At 45.7% G+C, this 19,078-nt stretch overlaps 3 protein-coding genes across 3 annotated transcripts; 1 reads left to right on the top strand and 2 right to left on the bottom strand.

Annotated features, from left to right (window-relative positions):
- Positions 1-1,708: 1,708 nt before the first annotated feature.
- On the top strand, positions 1,709-7,259 carry LOC120896031. The gene is given in 6 exon segments (XM_040299832.1): positions 1,709-3,130; positions 3,209-3,357; positions 3,527-4,109; positions 4,112-6,070; positions 6,150-6,253; positions 6,329-7,259. Coding segments are annotated over 6 exon segments (3,504 nt in total). The 5' UTR covers positions 1,709-3,049; the 3' UTR covers positions 6,957-7,259.
- A 4,902-nt stretch (positions 7,260-12,161) lies between these two features.
- LOC120897645 (mucin-2-like) lies at positions 12,162-14,525 on the bottom strand. Its single transcript, XM_040302654.1, has 2 exons — positions 13,967-14,525; positions 12,162-13,895 (listed from the first exon to the last, which is right to left on the bottom strand). Exons 1-2 carry the CDS (start codon positions 14,352-14,354, stop codon positions 12,412-12,414), a joined length of 1,872 nt encoding a protein of 623 aa, XP_040158588.1. The 5' UTR covers positions 14,355-14,525; the 3' UTR covers positions 12,162-12,411.
- A 2,533-nt stretch (positions 14,526-17,058) lies between these two features.
- LOC120897646 (integumentary mucin A.1-like) lies at positions 17,059-18,561 on the bottom strand. Its single transcript, XM_040302656.1, has 2 exons — positions 18,014-18,561; positions 17,059-17,942 (listed from the first exon to the last, which is right to left on the bottom strand). Exons 1-2 carry the CDS (start codon positions 18,402-18,404, stop codon positions 17,179-17,181), a joined length of 1,155 nt encoding a protein of 384 aa, XP_040158590.1. The 5' UTR covers positions 18,405-18,561; the 3' UTR covers positions 17,059-17,178.
- Between the last annotated feature and the right edge of the window lie 517 nt (positions 18,562-19,078).

Genomic DNA, 19,078 nt, shown 5'->3' on the forward strand with positions numbered 1-19,078 from the left:
TGTTCAATGCCACAGCCTGCCATACGACAAACGCGTAGAGAATTTGAAAAAAATCGCTTTATATAGCCGTGTCATTTATAACCGCTACACTTTAGTGTGTTAAATGACATATAATTGATCCGAAAATTACCAAAGTCACAAAATTAAACCCATATTATCAACCGCCTTTCGACAAACTTGGTTGCACACGCTAAAAGCATTTGGAATGTAGTATAATCATCCGAGGAATACGATTTCTTTTGGAGCTCGTCTCCACGATAACGGACTAAACCTCACATCGATATCCAAGGACGTACGGTGGTGTCTTCAGGTATGGGAAATCTCACAGTTTGTGTCTTCTCCGTCCGAGAAGTCTTCCGTCCCTTGGTAGCTTTGGAGCTGTGACTCCGATCCGATTGCGTGGTATTAACGTCAAAGTAGAAAACAGAGCTTTTTATCCGTCTTTATGGTCTTTATGCCGTCAACAAATAAATCTCTAGTGTATTATGATGTTTAAAATAATATTTAATCACTCCGTTTGACTGCGGCTTATTAAACACAGCCGCAATTCTGTCCAGGCATGAGTCTTCTCTTGGCGCCATCTAGTGGTGAGTAGCAGTAGTAAAAAATGCATTCAAAAATGCATAAAGGCCGGGGGATACTGTCCGTACTCGCTAGTGTAATTTCGATTTTCACTAACACGGCTGGTGGAAGCTTTTTTTGGTCATCGAGGGAATGGACGTGCTGAATCTCAAAGCAAAGTATTATTTTCACCATTTTTCATTGCGAAAATGGATGCAATGCGTGAAAAACATATGTATCTACATTTAACAAAAATTTTCTTCTCCGAAGTAAAAAACATTGGAAAATAACATTTTCTGAAGCGGCTCAAAAAAAATGTTTGGCAAAATGCTTCAGTTAGCCGCCGCCAGATGCGCTAGTGAAAATCGAAATTACACCAGCGAGTACGATCAATGTAGCCCGGCTTTAACAACATCGTTTAGGCCGGCCTGGTGGTACAGTCGTCAACTCGTACGACTTAACAAAATCATCGTCATGGGTTCAAATCCCGAATGGAACGTGCCCCCATACGTAGGACAAACTATCCTGCTACTACAACATCGTGATCTATACTAATTGAAACTAATCTATTATGAGATCTGGGTGTAATGAGGCCGTTAGCCTATACGATAGACGGGTACGGGTTCAATTCCCATCTGGACCCGGTACTCAATAGCAAATGCTTTTAATAATATGACTGCTTTCGTGTGTAATAGTTACGCTAAAGAAGAAGCGGAGAAGTATCTCGTGCAGGGTAAATTTTACAAAGCGATGCATTCTATTCTTTTGCTAGATACAATGATTTATTTCTAATGTTGAACAGTTTCGTTGTGTTGGCGAATAAATTGTTTTCAGGAGAGTTTTGGATAAATAACTGTACCATTTTGACCTACACACACACATGTACTGTTTATGTTTGCAAACAAGAAAGACAGTGCATAGAGGAAAAGGATATTCCGTTTCAAGCCTAACCCTAGCCGTCGTCTCCTGGTCACGTTCGCTCATCATCTGCAGGCCAGACGCATCCGCGATGAAAACGAAACACACAGCCCGCAGGACACCGAAGTGGCACGGCACTTACGCCTGCCCGCAGCTGCATTTGTGCACCGTAGCTGTTTGTAGGGTGCGAGGGAGGGTCCTCCGCTGTGCTTCCTCCGCTCGTCCACCGGCATAATGGCCATTTTTTGCCTGCACTGATTTGTAGTTCTGTTCTTTCGTTTTTTTCTCCTTCTTCTCGCCATTCTTAGCCAGAGGGTTTGTTTATTATTCACTCTTTCTCCCACGGATCTTCTGGGCCATGGTTCTGAGCGATATGTATCGAAATGGGACAAACAAATGTTTGGATAAAAAGGTCATACACACACACACACACACCCATACATACATACATCAATCAGTCGTGGGCTTAATTTGCCAAGACGTAAAACAGGGCAGAGGCAACAAGGATGGATGGACCACTATGGACCGCTCGGATTACATCCATTCGCTCTGGGGTGCGTATGGGTGAAGAAACGAACGACAACACACAAACACACAGACAAAACCAAAGGAAAGGATGTAGTTCACCCGCACCCGCACCCGTGGACTCAAAACGAGCAAAGGAAAAGCAACAAAAAGGATCCTTTTTTCGACAGAGAGGACCGTTCGGCGGTCGTTCGCCATCTACGGTGCCGTAGTTGGATGTTAAGGATAAGCGAAAAGGGACAAAGCAAAACAGGACCAACAACATCAAAACGGCCAGAGTGTGTTTGTGTTGAAATCACAGCAGTCTGTTCCTCGCTCTTCGATGCACATGCAGTTGTAGCAGCAGCAGCAGCAGCAGCAACATCAGTAGGCGAGCATTTCATGTTGCAATCGTAAGCATTAGTGCGCAGTCAACACAGTCAAATCGACTAATTAGAAGAGCAAGCGAGTTTCGAATCGATTCCATCCTAGCCCTTTGGCGGGTCTTTAAACAATCCTCTGCTGGCGCTGAGAGCGGACAATTTGAGCCTTACGCGTACCTGTGCGATTAGCGTTAGTGAGTGTATGTGTGTGTGTGTTATTTTTAAATCGTTCGTTCGTTCGTTGGCGGTCGGTAGGTCGGTCAGTCGGTCAGTCACTCGGAGAGCGCTGGTAAAAACCCCAGCAATCGATTCCGGCCGAAGTAACGTTGGGTTGGGTGGTTTATGTGGGTCCTTCGACGGACTTCAGCGGTGTGTAGCGGTTGTATAGCAGCGCGCAAACGACACCCAACAGGTCCCGCCCAGGATTGTTTGTGACGGTACGGTACGGCGTCACCGTTTGCGTGTCATGTGGTTCCTGCCGTTTATTTTTACAATCGCATCGAAACACTCCCGGCGCGTTTGGTGGTTGGCGCCTTGCTAGCAACGGAACGAAAAATAACGCGTTCAGTCGCTCGGACGGCCTTGAAGAGTGCAGTTGGCCGACTACTGGCAGAGGAGTCTAGGTCCTGTGACTGTGGGAATGTTGCACTGAACAGGAGAAGAGTAATTAACACAGAAGAGACATGAAGCGGTCCTACAAAGCGTTAATAGGACCGGTGCTATGGTGGGTGTTTTGCTTGGCATGGATCGAACGATCGTTAGCGGTGAGTTATCTGCACTCTTGCCAAGCATGTTAGTACACAGCAATCAATAAGGTTCACTTTCTTTGCTTTGCTTTCCAGCAGGAAAAACCAACGTTTCGCATAATAGCGCCCGAGTTTATCTGTAATCCGACCCAAGGTCATGGCAGCACACCCGACAGTGCAGCGGCCGGTGGTGTCACCGGTGGGAATTTCACACAATCCGCATCCGCACGCCACCTAACGATCGGGTAAGACACGCTTTGGATTGGAGCGTAGGGTGGGAATGATGAGGGAAGGTGTCCTTGCGGCGCAGAAGCGCATAAATTATTGATTTCATTATTGAGTGCCCACTGCTTCCTGCCACTTTCTCCTCGCAACCGTGCCTTACTGTGCGCTAACCCATTTTTTCCGTGACAGCTTTCAGACGAATGGCGGGCAGCAGCTGCACTACCGGGTGAAAGCGTACTTTACGCTGCTGGGCGACACCGGATTCATCAGCCAGCGGCATACGGTCGGGCTGTGGCGGGCCGTACGCCAGCTCGAGCAGCGTGTCCGGCGCGAACGGGACGTGATCGCGCAGCGCGGACAGATGACGATCGGTACGGACGAGCTGGTACCGGGCGTAGTGTACACGTTCGGCGTGGTCGCGCTCGATGCGGCCGGCGTGGAGAGTGAGGAGCAAAACTTCACTATGACCTACCGGGACGCGAACCAGGGTGCCTCGTTCGAGCACGGTGGGTCCACGCGGGGCGGTAACGACGTGTCGCTGGTAATGCTGGGCGCCGAGCGGACGTACGCGGACGTGGACTATCTCGTGACGGCGCAGCTCATATTTTGTGTCCGGCGGGTGGATTACTTCTATCGCTGGACCATCGCCGAGGACGGGGGCGCAACGACAGCGAACCGCTGGCGGTTGCGATGGAACGCTCCAAGACGCTTACCGTGCCGGCGGGTACGTTGCTCCCCGGCCAGGCGTACGACATCGAGGTGCGGGTGTATTCGACGTCCAGTGTGGATGAAATGATTGCGAGGGCACACATGACGGTGCGCGTTTTGCGCCGTGTCCCAACAGCTGTGCTGTTTCCCGTCGATGCCGTGGTCGGCATTGATCAAACCGTGCGGGTGCGATCGTACGTGTCCGGTGTCGAGGAGGGGATGGTGTGGTCCTGCCAGAGCTCGAATGCGGGCGGCAATTGTGACGACACGTTCGAGGTGAGCGATGGCGAGGCATTGGTAACCTTCTACAAGGAGGGTCAGTACGTTGTGCAGGCCTCCATTGCCGGCGGGGAGGACCGGGAGTCGGAACCGCGGTGGACGTCGCTGTTGGTGGTTCATCCGAAGGTTACACCCGCGGTTCGCGTGCTCCAGTGGTCTCAGTATCCGGCCGTTGCCGGGGAACCGTTCGAGCTGCTCGTGAGCGTGGCCGGACTCGTGCCGAACTGTTACTCCAACTGGACCGTGCTGCAGGAGGAGGGCGGCTTCGCGTATTTTGATCCCGCGCAGCTGCCGAACGGCCGCACCTTGGGTGGTCTGTTCATACGCGATGTGGAGGAAAACTTTCTTGCCGAGCTGGTGGACTATGGGAACGACACGGTCGTGAAGGATGTGCCATTGTCCATTCCGGGTAGATCGCTTACCGGACCGTGGAAGGGGCTGGAACCGAACGTGCGCTATAAATTGCGCCTGGAAACGGTTTGCCCCGAACCGATCGACGATAGCAACCCGGGCGGACCACAAGCTCCACGCAACCCGATCAAAAGCCACTGGACGTTCGTGCTGGAGACAAATGGAGCACCGGAAGCTGTGCTACCGATGGTGCTGACCCCGAAAGCGAATGGAACAGCCCTAGACACCGTGTACAAGCTGGCGACCGGGATCGCGAAGGACACCGAACCGGACTACCCGCTGCGATACAGCTTCTGGTACGTGGCTGACGGTGTGGACGTACACGTGGCCACCTACTGGGAGATAACATCGGCCGAAACGGTTCTTCCGTACAGTAAAACTGGTTGCGTCGGAACGTACGCGGTCGTGTGTGATTCACGCAGCGCCTGTTCGAAGATCATCGGTCCGGACGCTTGCGTGCTTCCCGGGGCTGAACCATCAGCGGAAGCTGTACTGTGGGCGCTGGAATCGGTGGAGGCATTTTTCGATCGGCTCAACTATCGCGATGCGTTGAAAAATGCATTCGAGCTGTTGATAACGCTGCGCAACCGGCACTTGCCCCAGTACGACGGCGCGTACCGCCGGTTCGTCGAGCAGTTGCAGCAATCCATTGCGCACATCCGCAAGATGTACGCGGAAACGGCGTACCTGTCCGAGGCCGCAATCCAGGAGTTCATCGTGCAGGCAAAGCCCCTGCTCGATCTGGAAGAGGCGAACAATCACGCGCTGTTTGAGCAGTTGCTGGAGCTAATGGACGCGTCACCAAGGCCGAAACGCTCCGTACCAGCGCCCTCAATGGTTGGAGGTGCGACCAAACTCAACACCAAGCTGCTACTGATGGAGAGCTTAACTGTATCGAAAAACGTGTCCGTTGCGCGGCAGGCACGTACGAGTTTGTTAAGCTTCGTGCATCAGGCCGCCCGGAACTATTGCGCGCTCGAGCCGCACTACGTTTTTGTGGGCCAGCTGCTTACGCTGGAGGTGAATCGCTACCGTAGCGTTGCGGAAATGAACGTTGGCCACGTGCTAGTTCCGAACCACGTGCTGCTCAGCACTCCCGCCGGCCGCGGCCGGCTGCTGGACACCTTCCCCGAGACGGAGTATTTCTGTCTGGGGCGCGTATACTACGCCCGCGATCTGTTTGTCGAGCGGGCCGAGCAAGCGCACGAGCTGGACCTCGGCTTCTACGAAGCGTTCGTGCTGTCGGTGGAGAAGGGCGGCATGTGGACGCTGGTGGACTGGAGAAATGACTACTTTCTGTGGTCGCTGGACGGACGCCGGCTGCCGAATGTGACGGTATGTATGCACTTGGCGTGTTGAAAAGAAGCAACCAACCAAGGGCGGCCACTAACTCAACCTCTTGCAATGTTTTCAGTGTCAAACGTGGGGCAACGGTGTATGGAGCGGCCGGGACTGCACTACCGTCGAAACGGCCACGGATGAAGTGCGGTGTAATTGTACCAAGCTAGCATACCTTAGGTGGTGACCTCGAACGATAAGGAACTGTGAAAGGCGATACTTAAGACCTTGTTTATGTTTAACTTCTGCTTCCAGAATCTCAAATGAAACAGAACCAGCCCCAATCGAGGAGTCGAGTGGATACTCATCAACGGAACCCTATGCAATGTTCTCGACAAGCGGTCTCCAGTCTACAGTCGCTCCCGAACCAGGAAACACTCCCATTGTGGTGAGTTCGGAGCCCGATTTAATGTCTACGTCACCGGCAACAAGCGTGCGGCCGACCGTGATTGCGTCCGATGTTGTAACTGCTACCGAAAGCGATATGGTGACTCTGCCAGACAACGCGACCGAGCGTACGGAAACCTTTCCTATCGTACCGTCACCGAACACGTCCATCGCTCACCAGAATGGACCGAGCGCTCTTCTTCAGGGCGGTAACGAAACCGGCCCCACCAACAATCACACCAACCGATCGATGGCGGTTTCTTCGCTCGGATATACGGTCGTTGGAGCACTGGCTGTTGCTGCGCTAACGCTGGTCGTGTTAACCGTAGCGTACCGGAGGCGCAAAGCCGTTCTGCGTCTGGCCGATGAGCTACAGACCGTACCGTCCAGAGCACGTACACAGCCGTCGCCGCACGTGCGGTATGCTCGGTTTCAAGATGAGCACAATATGACCGGCGACAACGTGTCCACCATATCGGACGTACTGGCAATCTAAGGCGCACCATTTGAGTTGTGGTTTTGAGTGTTAATGAACCGACCTGCGTTTAAGCGTTCGCACGCTTTCCCACCAGAAGTGATCTCAAGATATCTTTACACCTCACCCTGCTTCTATTATCCTACGACCCATTACATGTGTGTGTGTATGTAGTTGCCACTTTTGTGATTTTAGCGTAGTTTATGCATGTACAATTTCACAACGATAGATGTGAGCAAAGGCAATAATCACGTTATATTTGTAGAAGCTGATATATTTTATGGAAAAGTAAATTCTTCGTCGGTTTTGGAGGCAATAAAATACTTACTTATCCGGCGCTACAACCGCTTTGCGGTCTTGGCCTGCCTCAGGAGTGTCCGAAACCGCTCACGGTCTCGCGCCTTCGTCTGCCAGTCCGTTATCCCGGCCTTAATGGCGGACGCCTCCACGCCATCTTGCCACCTCAATTTGGGCCTACCACGCCTCCTCTGTCCTTGTGGACGGCCTAAAAAGACTTTACGGGCTGGGTCGTCCGTTTCCATGCGTATAACATGGCCAGCCCACCGGAGCCTGGCGAGCTTTATACGCTGTACGACAGTGAGGTCGCCGTACATCTCGTATAGCTCGTCATTATAGCGGCTCCTCCATTGTCCTTCCACACATACGGGGCCAAGTATCCTTCTGAGCATCTTCCTCTCGAACGCGGCTAAGAGGGTTTCGTCAGATTTGGACAGTGTCCATGTCTCAGAGGCGTATGTGAGCACTGGTACTATATAGGTACTATATAGTCCCAGCTTCGTCCGTCGCGACAGGTTCTTTGAGGTGAACTGCTTTTTTTATAGCTTTATAGCTTTTGGCAATAAAATACAAGAACATAAAAAACAAGCAAACAAATACAGAGTTTAGCAATAATTTCTTAACCTGTGGTGGTGTCGATGTCTCCTGTGGTGTTAAATTTGTCGATGGTGGTTACATTGTTCGTAAACATATTCAGACTCTTCACTCAAACGTTCATTTTGCTCATTTTGGCAAGCGGCGTTCCCGTTCGAGTTACCATTCTAAGTTTGTAATTAAGGTAAACGTTAGTTTAGCCACACTCTCATCACTCATATTCCCAGGGCATTTCATACAGTTCCTCAGAAAACTTATCGGACAATCTTTTTCACTCATCGTTGAGGACACTCTTTAGCTCTGCTCCTGTGAAAAATTAAGCTGAATTAAAATATGGAGACAGGACACTAGAGTGGAAGTGGTCTAATAAAACGAGTTAAGAACCTACGCGATTACAGGAAAAAGGCCGTGTTGAAGTTTCGAGCAGAGTGACGGACGTGAATCTCGATAGCATGAATGTAAATCTTCAACAATTTACTCGCGGACAGAAGCTAAGCTACTGATCTCCGGGTCTCCTTCGGCCACGGGGCGTCATGCGGTCTTTTAGTCCGCATTATGCTTGATTTGTCACTTAAGGTGACATGCCACTCATTGCGCGACATGATAGACAAGATACAACATACCGCGACATGGTAGACAACATGCGTTAGGAAGAGCAATCGCGCGCACTGCAATCTGCCTGATCATCATCGACTGTAGAAAAACACAATGGAACTGTAGTTGATAGGAAAGGATACCTACGGTAACCAGCTACAGTGGCTAGGTCTGTCTGTCTGTCAAAAAATTACAGTGACTTTGATCCTTATGGACTCTTTCTTCACGTGCACTAAAATCTTTTTTTTTTCCAAAGGGTATTAGTTTTTTGTTTCTCTTCCTTTCTAGAATGGGATTAGGTATACATGGATTAGTAGAGATGGGATGTAGAGGTGGGAAATTGAGGAGTAGGGAAAGAATGTATTTGAGTTGTAGAATAACTCTGCCTTTTAAACTTTTGTGGTGTAAACAGGTACCAGGGTTTTTTGTCAATTTTTCCCAAAGGTTGGATCGTCCTCCATAATCATCCCATAATAATTAATTTCAAAATGGCATAGCACAAGAAAGGAAATAGCTAGTATTGAGTTAAGGTGCGAAAAATGGAATTAAGCGACCAGAACCAATGTAATGAATTGTGAAGAAAATTAAGTTTATGTATAAATAAGTACTACTACTACTAAAACTTTTGAGGTAGCAGACTACCGGCAACCGTCCCCCCGTGCCGGCAGGAAACAGAAGTGGGATGAGGGAAAGCTCGTTGGGTTACCGAGGATATGGTCGTAGTCAGGCCGCGCTGTCCCCCCCCCCCCCCCATATCTGTATCCAGCCTCTGGGCGACCAGACGCAGTATCAAGGATAGGGGTCTCAACGCAGACATCCCCCGATGAATCCCCGGGCCCACGGAACCCGCCACACTCCCCACCAGTGCCCTCCCTCCGGCTAGGATTACAGCGGACCAAGTAGTCGAATCTACCCCATAAGTTGGTGAACTGTGAGGTAGTTCTGGCCTTTCCACTAAGAAGACGGGCAAACTAAGAGTGGCCCGGTGATGCTATCAGCACTCGACTTAATACCAGACAACTCCGCTATAATGACGTCGATTGGCCAAGGATGGCTAAATAATCGGAAAATCCACTTCTTCTTCTTCTTCTTCTATTTGGCGTAACGTCCTACGCGGACAAGCCGGCCTATTCAGGCTTTCAAGACTTAATACATTACCATGCAGCCAGAGAAGTACCAAATCGGGTATTTAAAATTTCGGGAAAAAAATCCACGGATATTTACCGTATTTTTCCGGGTAGATTGGGTTTTTTCAATCGCGCAACAGCTAGTGGGAGTTTTTACACATTGGATGTAATTGGTATCTACACACTTAAAAATATTTTCCGACCTCGGTTAAATCAGCTGCCGAAATCTCTCGGCTCTGATATGTTTTACTGATATGTCAGTAGAAAATTTCCCATTGCCGATCCGTCAGTTCCATTTAAAATTGAAATATAAGTTAAATAAATATTTTAACCGAAACTCGATAACACAACATGCCGATTACGTACGTTAACACTGCTGTCACCGAGGTCATCCGTCAAAATAACCGAAATTTCGGCTTTACTTTTTGAGTTAGTCGAGGCTCGGTTTTCTATCTGTCATTCATCATTTTGTTAATCTCATGATACAGAAACCTTTCGGAGTGATTTTGTGATGTAAAATTAATAGTATGAAAAATAAATGAAAATATAACATTCAGCGTCAAGAAACCGAGCACCAGTAGCGTACGATCGGGCACGGGGCATTACCGGATGCTGGTCCGATTGGACCATCCTTTGCAGGTCCGTTCGGACTTCCAGGTTTCATTTCCAGTCACCTTCACCAGGTAAGTATCCAAATACTCGACCACGTGACGTCTAATCAGGGTTCACTCAGGATTGTTTCACCCTGCCCGCTTTACAGAAACGTATCTGTACCGGTGCCCGCTCCATGCCCGGCTCATCTTCCTGTACCTGTACTACATCCAAACGCTGTACACCATCTGGTGTTGTACCGGCGCCCGTCCCTGCGGTTCCCATCTCACCACAACTCTCATAAGTGTAGGGTGACTTACTGCCGTTCAACTACAGATACGATGGTGGCATCATGCTGCAGAAGATGTACACCGGCAATCATCATGGGAACAGGCTATGGCTATGGCAGCTGCTATGGCTATGACTTACTTATCCGGCACTACAACCGCTTTGCGGTCTTGGCCTGCCTCAGGAGTGTCCGAAACCGCTCACGGTCTCGCGCCTTCGTCTGCCAGTCCGTTTTCCCGGCCTTAATGGCGGACGCCTCCACGCCATCTTGCCTCCTCAATTTGGGTCTACCACGCCTCCTCTGTCCTTGTGGACGGCCTAAAAAGACTGACTATGACTATGGCTCAATAAATAATTGTGTTTGTTTGTATTACCCAAACTAACTTGTTACGCTAACTTGATAAAACCACAAAAAAAAAGATTGTTTTTATAGTTAGCTGAAATCTCGGATTGGTCTAACCCAGGAGTCTCCAAACTTTTCAGTTCGCGGGCCGCATTGCTTCACAATAAACCTTGTTGAGGGCCATTTTGACGCTACCTTTAGAATGAGTCTCGTTCATATCTCGTTTTAATAAGAAAATACTATTTTTTTTTTTAATTCAGGAGTAACGGTCCAAAAAGGCCGTATTGCTTAAAAAGAAAATACTATTGAAATATATCAAATTTCTGCAGCTTTCTTTTATTGAATATTGATTTTCATCTTTCAGAAGTAAAAAAAAATCAGTTAGAAAAGAAAGCTATTTAATTTAACCTTAAACCAGTCCTCGCGGGCCGCATTAAGGGCTCTTGAGGGCCGCATGCGGCCCGCGGGCCTTAGTTTGGAGACCCCTGCTCCAACCGAAAATCTCGGTTAAACGTAAACGTCAAAACAAAATGTCATTTGCATTTTTAACCGAGATTTCGGCTACAGAAATATAACCAAGATCATTGCCAAGATCTCAGTTGTGCAGATTTCGGTAAAAATTAACCGAGATTCGGCAATTTTTTAAGAGTGTTCATTAGCCCAAACTGCATATAAGGATATGGAAAAGTCTATTTTATGCAAACTTGGCAGAAATATTTCCAATTAAGTGATAAAAAGCATTACAAATTCATTTCAATCGAAAATTCCCAAGATTTACCCAGGTAAAAACGAAACGAAAGGGAAAACCCGGTCAAAACCCAAAAAAAAAAAAACCCGGGTAAAACCGTATTTACCCCACGGTACAACACTGCATGCAGCCAATCCTTGCAATGGGGAAACGGTCCATTTCAGGCTTGAACCCATGAATACCAACTACCCAGTTAATTATAGCAAATTTAGCATGAATTAGTATACATCGGACCTAATTATTTTACAGACAGCAACTCAAAATGCAACACAACGTGATGGTCCGTATTTTGGCTGAAAGATATTAAAGATATTAATTGATGGTTAATAAAAAAACATACGTGAAAATTTATGTTTTCGTATTTGTATTCTGTATTTATACTCAAGAAAGCCACAAGAACGCAAAAGCGGAGTGTTGATCATATCAAGATTGTCCCTTCTGTAAGTACGCATCTGGGATTGGATCGGATCATCAAATAAGAGTTTTAGGGATCTTCGAGTTCCAGGGCACTCGGCAGATTCCTAATGATCCTTGACTAGTTCATATATAAAAGTTAAAAAGTAATTTAATATTACATTAAAAGAAAGTTACTTGTATGAGAGGCTGTTCGTATAACAAGTGAGTTACTGGAAATACATAAATTTGTTATGCATGGTTAATTATATCTAAAGAAGAAGCTGTAAGTTAATTATAATAAAGCCCTAGAGGCAAGTAAATTTAAATAAAACAAATCAAATAATGCACATGCTGGATGCTTCGCTTTTGATGGAAATGGAAATCATGCTCGCATTAATAATCATTGCTGCTCGTGACTGCTACAACACGAAGAAATTTTACAATTCATAAGGTTTTTCATTCCTGTTAAGCAGAAACTGAACTGAACTGTACGATGCACTAAGGTCGAGGTGTTGCTCTAGTGGTTGAAGGTACAACCCTTGTGGTAGTTGGAGTCGTTGTAGGTAGGGTTCTAGTTGTTGTTGTTGTTGTAGATGGAGTTGTTGTAGTAGTAGTTGTAGGGGGAGTTGTAGTAGTTGTCGTCGTAGTTGGGGTTGTAGTAGTTGTCGTTGTAGTTGGGGTTGTTGTAGTAGTAGTTGTAGGTGGAGATGTAGTAGTTGTCGTCGTAGTTGGGGTTGTAGTAGTTGTCGTTGTAGTTGGGGTTGTTGTAGTAGTAGTTGTAGGTGGAGTTGTAGTAGTTGTCGTTGTAGGTGGAGTTGTAGTTGTTGTAGTTGGGGTTGTTGTAGTAGTAGTTGTAGGTGGAGTTGTAGTTGTTGTCGTTGTCGGTGGGGTTGTAGTTGTTGTTGTTGTCGATGGGGTTGTAGTAGTTGTCGTTGTAGGTGGAGTTGTAGTAGTTGTCGTTGTAGTTGGGGTTGTAGTAGTTGTCGTTGTAGGTGGAGTTGTAGTAGTTGTCGTTGTAGGTGGAGTTGTAGTTGTAGTTGTTGTCGGTGGGGTGGTAGTAGTTGTCGTTGTAGGTGGAGTTGTAGTTGTTGTCGTTGTCGGTGGGGTTGTAGTTGTTGTCGTTGTCGGTGGGGTGATAGTAGTTGTCGTTGTAGGTGGAATTGTAGTAGTGGTAGTTTCCGTGAGAGTTGTTGTAGTGGTAGTTTCCGTGGGGGTTATTGTTGTAGTTTCAATGGGAGTTGTAGTAGTAGTTTCAGTTGAGGTTGTAGTGGTAGTTTCCGTGGGGGTTGTTGAAGTGGTAGTTTCCGTAGGGGTTGTTGTAGGAGTAGTTTCAGTTGAGGTTGTAGTGGTAGTTTCTGTGGGGGTTGTTGTTGTAGTTTCTAAAAGGGTTATTGTTGTAGTTTCTGTGGGGGTTGTTGTTGTAGTTTCTGTAAGGGTTGTTGTTGTAGTTTCCGTGGGAGTTGTTGTTGTAGTTTCTGTAAGGGTTGTTGTAGTGGTTGTTTCCGTGGGAGTTATTGTTGTAGTTTCAATCGGAGTTGTAGTGGAAGTTTCCGTGGGGGTTATTGTTGTAGTTTCAGTGAGAGTTGTAGTAGTAGTTTCCGTGAGGATTGTTGATGTTGTAGTTTCCGTGGGGGTTGTTGAAGTGGTAGTTTCCGTGGGAGTTGTAGTAGTGGTAGTTTCCGTGGGGGTTGCAGTACCAGTAGTTTCCGTATTGCTTGAAGATATTATTGTTATCGTTGAAGTTGAAGAAGTGATGGATGCAGTTGTAGAAGATGTAGGAATGATGGCCGTTGTAGTTGATATTATGGAGGTGGTTGTTTTTGGAAAACATGTTATACCATGATAACATAGCTTGTTGTTTGCCAGTAGAGGAAAGGGACAGTAACAATTTCTCTCAGGCATTTTTGAGAGAGGATGTTTAGTTTCGTAATTGTTACCAACATCATTCCAAGGGCGAGCGAGAGAAGGCCAAATGAAGTACTCTGAAATGAAGAAATCTCTTATAATGGTGACATTGTGTAAGATATTTCGTATTGCGATCGATCTATCTTACGATATGGCTGTGTTGATAGCTGTGCTTCATTTGGAGCTGCGTAATGTGATTGATAATCTCGAACGTCTTGCTGAGGACAGAGCCGTTTCACATAAGGGGGTTGCACTGAGGTTCTAGGTTGCGGCGGATTAAAATATCTTTTTTTGCGTAAATTTCGCACACTGGAGATTGCTTCTGGATACTTTGGAACACATGCAATTGCGGTATCAGTAACAGTCACTTTATTTGACAATAATCCACTAAGTTCTTCACACTCTAGTTGGCTATTTGTAAGCGATCTGTTCGCCAAAACTAACGTCAATAGCAGCAGGATGATCACACCAACAAAACAAGTAACACGCTTTCTTCTATTGCACCGTTGTATGCACGTGTATGCTAATGAACTCATACTCGTATTGCAAAGCAGCCATCAAGAGCGTCAACGAAAAACTCATGTTTACAAGCATGCGACATGCCTTTATAATAAAACTCAAGACTCTATCACAATGTTGCGGTATCGTTTCAGACGTGTCGAATAAATACGGAAGTTTTGCCATAAATAACGTTCTGGATATGACATTTTTAGAAGGATATCGCTGCTAGTTTTTTTTAATTTAACCTACGTATTTTTTAAGCAAGAATGATATTCATGTCAGCCGTCTCATGGTACAGTCGTCAACTCGTACGACTCAACAACATGCCCGTCATGGGTTCAAGCCCCGAATGGAGCGTACCCCCTCTTAATTGAAGAGAATAGAATTGTGTACTCTTAAATTAAGATATAGCTCATAAAAAATCGCTTACGCTTATCCACATTCTGCGATTTTCCTCCTTTATTGTCGACTCGGATAGTTGGTGGTGGTTGGCGCTAACCTGGCTGGTAGCGGCATAGTTTTTGCGAGCCTTTCTCTGGCGCGGTATTGTTCTGCGGCTGAGTGCTTTGCTGTCTCGGGCCTGCTGGTGGGGTGTGCTAATTACCAGCTATAGGCTAATCACACCGGGGACGGCTATCCTCACGCCCCTTTTGACCTTTTGGACGGACTAAAAGATATGGACAGTATCCATGTCTGAGAGGCGTATGCGATTTCTACTACTATATAGGGGTAATCGTCCGTCGCTTTATGTTCTTTGAGGTGAACTGCCATCTCAGACTATAGAATGACCGGTTGGCGCGCAACTCAGTTTCTATGCTATTGTCGAAGATAAAGTGTTCTTCCGTATGTTTGGACTTGTTGAAAAGGGTGCTGATGTTGCCACCATCTTTACCTCATTTATATGTAAATCGATGTTCTCTGCACGATCCCTTGGTAGGCTTTAGCTATATAGGAGAGCCGCAAACTAACGATATCTGTTGTTGTGATCATAGCAACCTCGCTAGCTTGAACGGAGTGTAGAAAGCTTTAGTTAAATAGAGAATAAATCAGGCTGCATTTTCCTTTCGTACAAACAAGAAGTTCCAACATCTATATCATCAGCCTATGTCAGGATCTCGGTTGACATGCAACCCGGCCTTCCGTCTTCTTCTTTTTTCCGTTCTTCTAACTACACCTATTTCACGCTACGTACGTTTATAGGATTTTAAGGCAAATAATTAAAGGACTTCCCGCCGTTATTATAGAGACTTATAGAAGTTGGTTCCCGAAGACACCACTCTCGTATCCCAAATGGCCCGCTCTAGCGTCAAGTTGAATAGGAGACAGGCAAAACCGTTACCCTGGCGCAGACCTTTGATGGTAGCGAAAGACCATGAGAATTTTTCATCTACCTTCACCTGGCAAGTGACGATGGTCATAGTGATTCTTACTAACCTTATCAGTTTAGCTCGAATTCCATGAGCTCATTGCGTCGTACAGTTTTACCCTATATTACGTTTATTAACTAAGATTCCGTGTAGGTGCGTGACCGTCCCGTTCGGCCACCTGTTTTCCAAGAGATCGCGATCGTACTGAGAGGTATTTCGCCCTAAAACGCCTCTGGTGGATCATAGTACACATTATAACCATAATATTTTCATATCATAACTATTAGGCCCGGGTCTATGAACATGTTGCGGGAACATTTGTTGCCAAATCGTATGGACGAACTGTCAAACTCATGTTGCGGGAACATTTTTGTTGCAAGAGAAACAAATCGATTTGTTTCATGTTTATTTGTTGCATGAACATTTTTGGACTTGTTAGCACACCAAAACGGATAAAAAATAATTTCAACTTGATTTTAAAATGTTTTTATGAGTGAATATGTGCACATTTTAAGTTGATCCGTAGTAGGCTTCACTTTCAGTCCAATGAGGTGTGTATTTGTGAGATATTTTCAATGCAATGTAGTTAGTGGACCCGAAAAATTTGAGTTTTGTATATGTTGGGGTCTGTTTTATGTTTTGCCTACGTTGCGGCTGTTTTAGTGTGAAACTTTCAGTGCAAAACGGGAACGATAAAAAATTTGGACTTAGGCGGCGCCCTGTTTTCCTGTCTGTTGGTTACCAAATCGAACATGTTTCAAACGTCCGTCAACGACAATTGAGTACGTGACGCTGACATGGACTTTGTTTCAGTCTGATTTTTTAAAGACATTGACAGTGACATTTTGCAGCACTGCCTATCGTTCCTGACGGACACAATCTTATCCGTTCCCAACTGACAAAAACCCGCACAACGGTAGTATCTCATTCCGTTAATTCAAATAATATATTAATCCAAACAGTATAATTTGATGTGAGTAAAAACGATTGGAATTATCAACCAAAATCCCCTCTCCCAACTGATATCATTTTTCTTCCGTTTCGTGTGACTGTGATGTCCAAGTGCTGGTGTAAATAACGTGTAATGTTTAACAACTTCAACCATGATCAACAGCAGTAAACCATGGAAAGCAGTAAATGCGGTGAAAATTTTCCAATTTATTCACATTATATGTTTTGAAGATAAGCTATAATTTGTGCAATTTATGATGTATTTAAACAGATGTATTTACTTAGACAGCCGGTCTCGTAGTACAGTCGTCAACTCGTACGACTTTAACAACATGCCCGTCATGGGTTCAATTCTTAAATAGACCGTGCCGTCATACGTAGGATTGACTATCTTACTATGGGGGGAAATCAATTAGTCACTGAAAGCCAAGCCCACAAGTGGTACAGGCAGGCCTTGACCGACAACGGTTGTTGAGCCAAAGAAGAAGAAGAAGATTTACTTAGACAAATGTCTTAGAATGAGATTGAGCTATACGATGAATTAGCGTCCAGGTGCCCTAGTGGGTCGGGGAGTGGGAGTAGTTCTAGCTGGAGTCGTGGGAGTAATTGTAGTGGGAGTCGTGGGAGTAGTTCTAGCTGTAGTCGTTGTGGACGGAGTTGTTGTGGGAGTAGTAGTCGTTGTAGTTGGGGTTGTAGTAGTTGTCGTTGGAGTTGTAGTAGTTGTCGTTGTAGTTGGGGTTGTAGTAGTTGTCGTTGTAGTTAGGGTTGTAGTAGTTGTCGTTGTAGTTGGGGTTGTAGTAGTTGTTGTTGTAGTTGGGGTTGTAGTAGTTGTCGTTGTAGTTGGAGTTGTAGTAGTTGTCGTTGTAGTTGGGGTTGTAGTAGTTGTCGTTGTAGTTGGGGTTGTAGTAGTTGTCGTTGTAGTTGGGGTTGTAGTAGTTGTTGTTGTAGTTGGGGTTGTAGTAGTTGTCGTTGTAGTTGGGGTTGTAGTAGTTGTCGTTGTAGGTGGAGTTGTAGTAGTTGTCGTGGTAGGTGGAGCTGTGGTTGTTGTTGTAGTAGTTTCCGTATTGGTTGAAGATATTGTTGTTATCGTAGAAGATGTAGAAATGATGGCCGTTGTAGTTGATATTATGGGGGTGGTTGTTTTTGGGAAACATGTTATACCATGATAACATAGCTTGTTCTTTGCCAGTAGAGGAAAGGGACAGTAACAATTTCTCTCAGGCATTTTTGAGAGAGGATGTTTAGTTTCGTAGTTGTTACCAACATCATTCCAAGGGCGAGCGAGAGAAGGCCAAATGAAGTACTCTGAAATGAAGAAATCTCATATAATGGTGACATTGTGTAAGATATTTCGTATTGCGATCGATCTATCTTACGATATGGCTGTGTAGATAGCTGTGCTTCATTTGGAGCTGCGTAATGTGATTGATAATTTCGAACGACTTGCTGAGGACAGAGCCGTTTCCCATAAGGGGTGTGCACTGAAGTTCTAGGTTGCGGCGGATTAAAATATCTTTTTTTGCGTAAATTTCGCACACTGGAGATTGCTTCTGGAAGAAACTTTGGAACACATGCATTTGCGGTGCCAGTAACAGTCACTTTATTTGAGAATGATCCACTAAGTTCTTCACACTCTAGTTGGCTATATGTAAGCGATCTGTTCGCCAAAACTAACGTCAATAGCAGCAGGATGATCACACCAACAAAACAAGTAACACGCTTTCTTCTATTGCACCGTTGTATGCACGTGTATGCTAATGAACTCATACTCGTATTGCAAAGCAGCCATCAAGAGCGTCAACGAAAAACTCATGTTTACAAGCATGCGACATGCCTTTATAATAAAACTCAAGACTCTATCACAATGTTGCGGTATCGTTTCAGACGTGTCGAATAAATACGGAAGTTTTGCCATAAATAACGTTCTGGATATGACATTTTTAGAAGGATATCGCTGCTAGTTTTTTTTTCTAATGAAACAACGTATTTTTTTAAGCAAGAATTATGTTCATGTCACACTGCACTTTTTGTTTTGTTTTAAGACTGAATCCTATCTGCACAGGTGATCTGTTTGTACGAATATACAGGGAACTAGTTATGCGGCGTTCTGTTCTTTATTTCCTATGAAAAGAACTTCAAAATTGAGCAATGATGTGTACGAAGAGTTCAAACAAGTACTGCTAAAACTACGAGATTAACTTTCCCTTGCTTGCTTGCTGATGTGGATTTCCTTTTGTATTTTTCCACAAGTACGAAAACTCACCTCTAGACTACAAATCATGGAAAACAAAAGGTTACGCATAATAACTGACACAAGCCGCTTCATAAGGAACGCAGATTTATAAACTATTGCTGGTGTCATTCGCTTTAAAGAAAGTGTGCCAAAAACAGTCGGAAAAACTGTACAATCCAGGCGTGAATAATTTAAGGTGAGTTAGAAT

Source organism: Anopheles arabiensis, chromosome 2, assembly GCF_016920715.1.
Source record: "Anopheles arabiensis isolate DONGOLA chromosome 2, AaraD3, whole genome shotgun sequence".
Classification (NCBI taxonomy): domain Eukaryota; kingdom Metazoa; phylum Arthropoda; class Insecta; order Diptera; family Culicidae; genus Anopheles; species Anopheles arabiensis.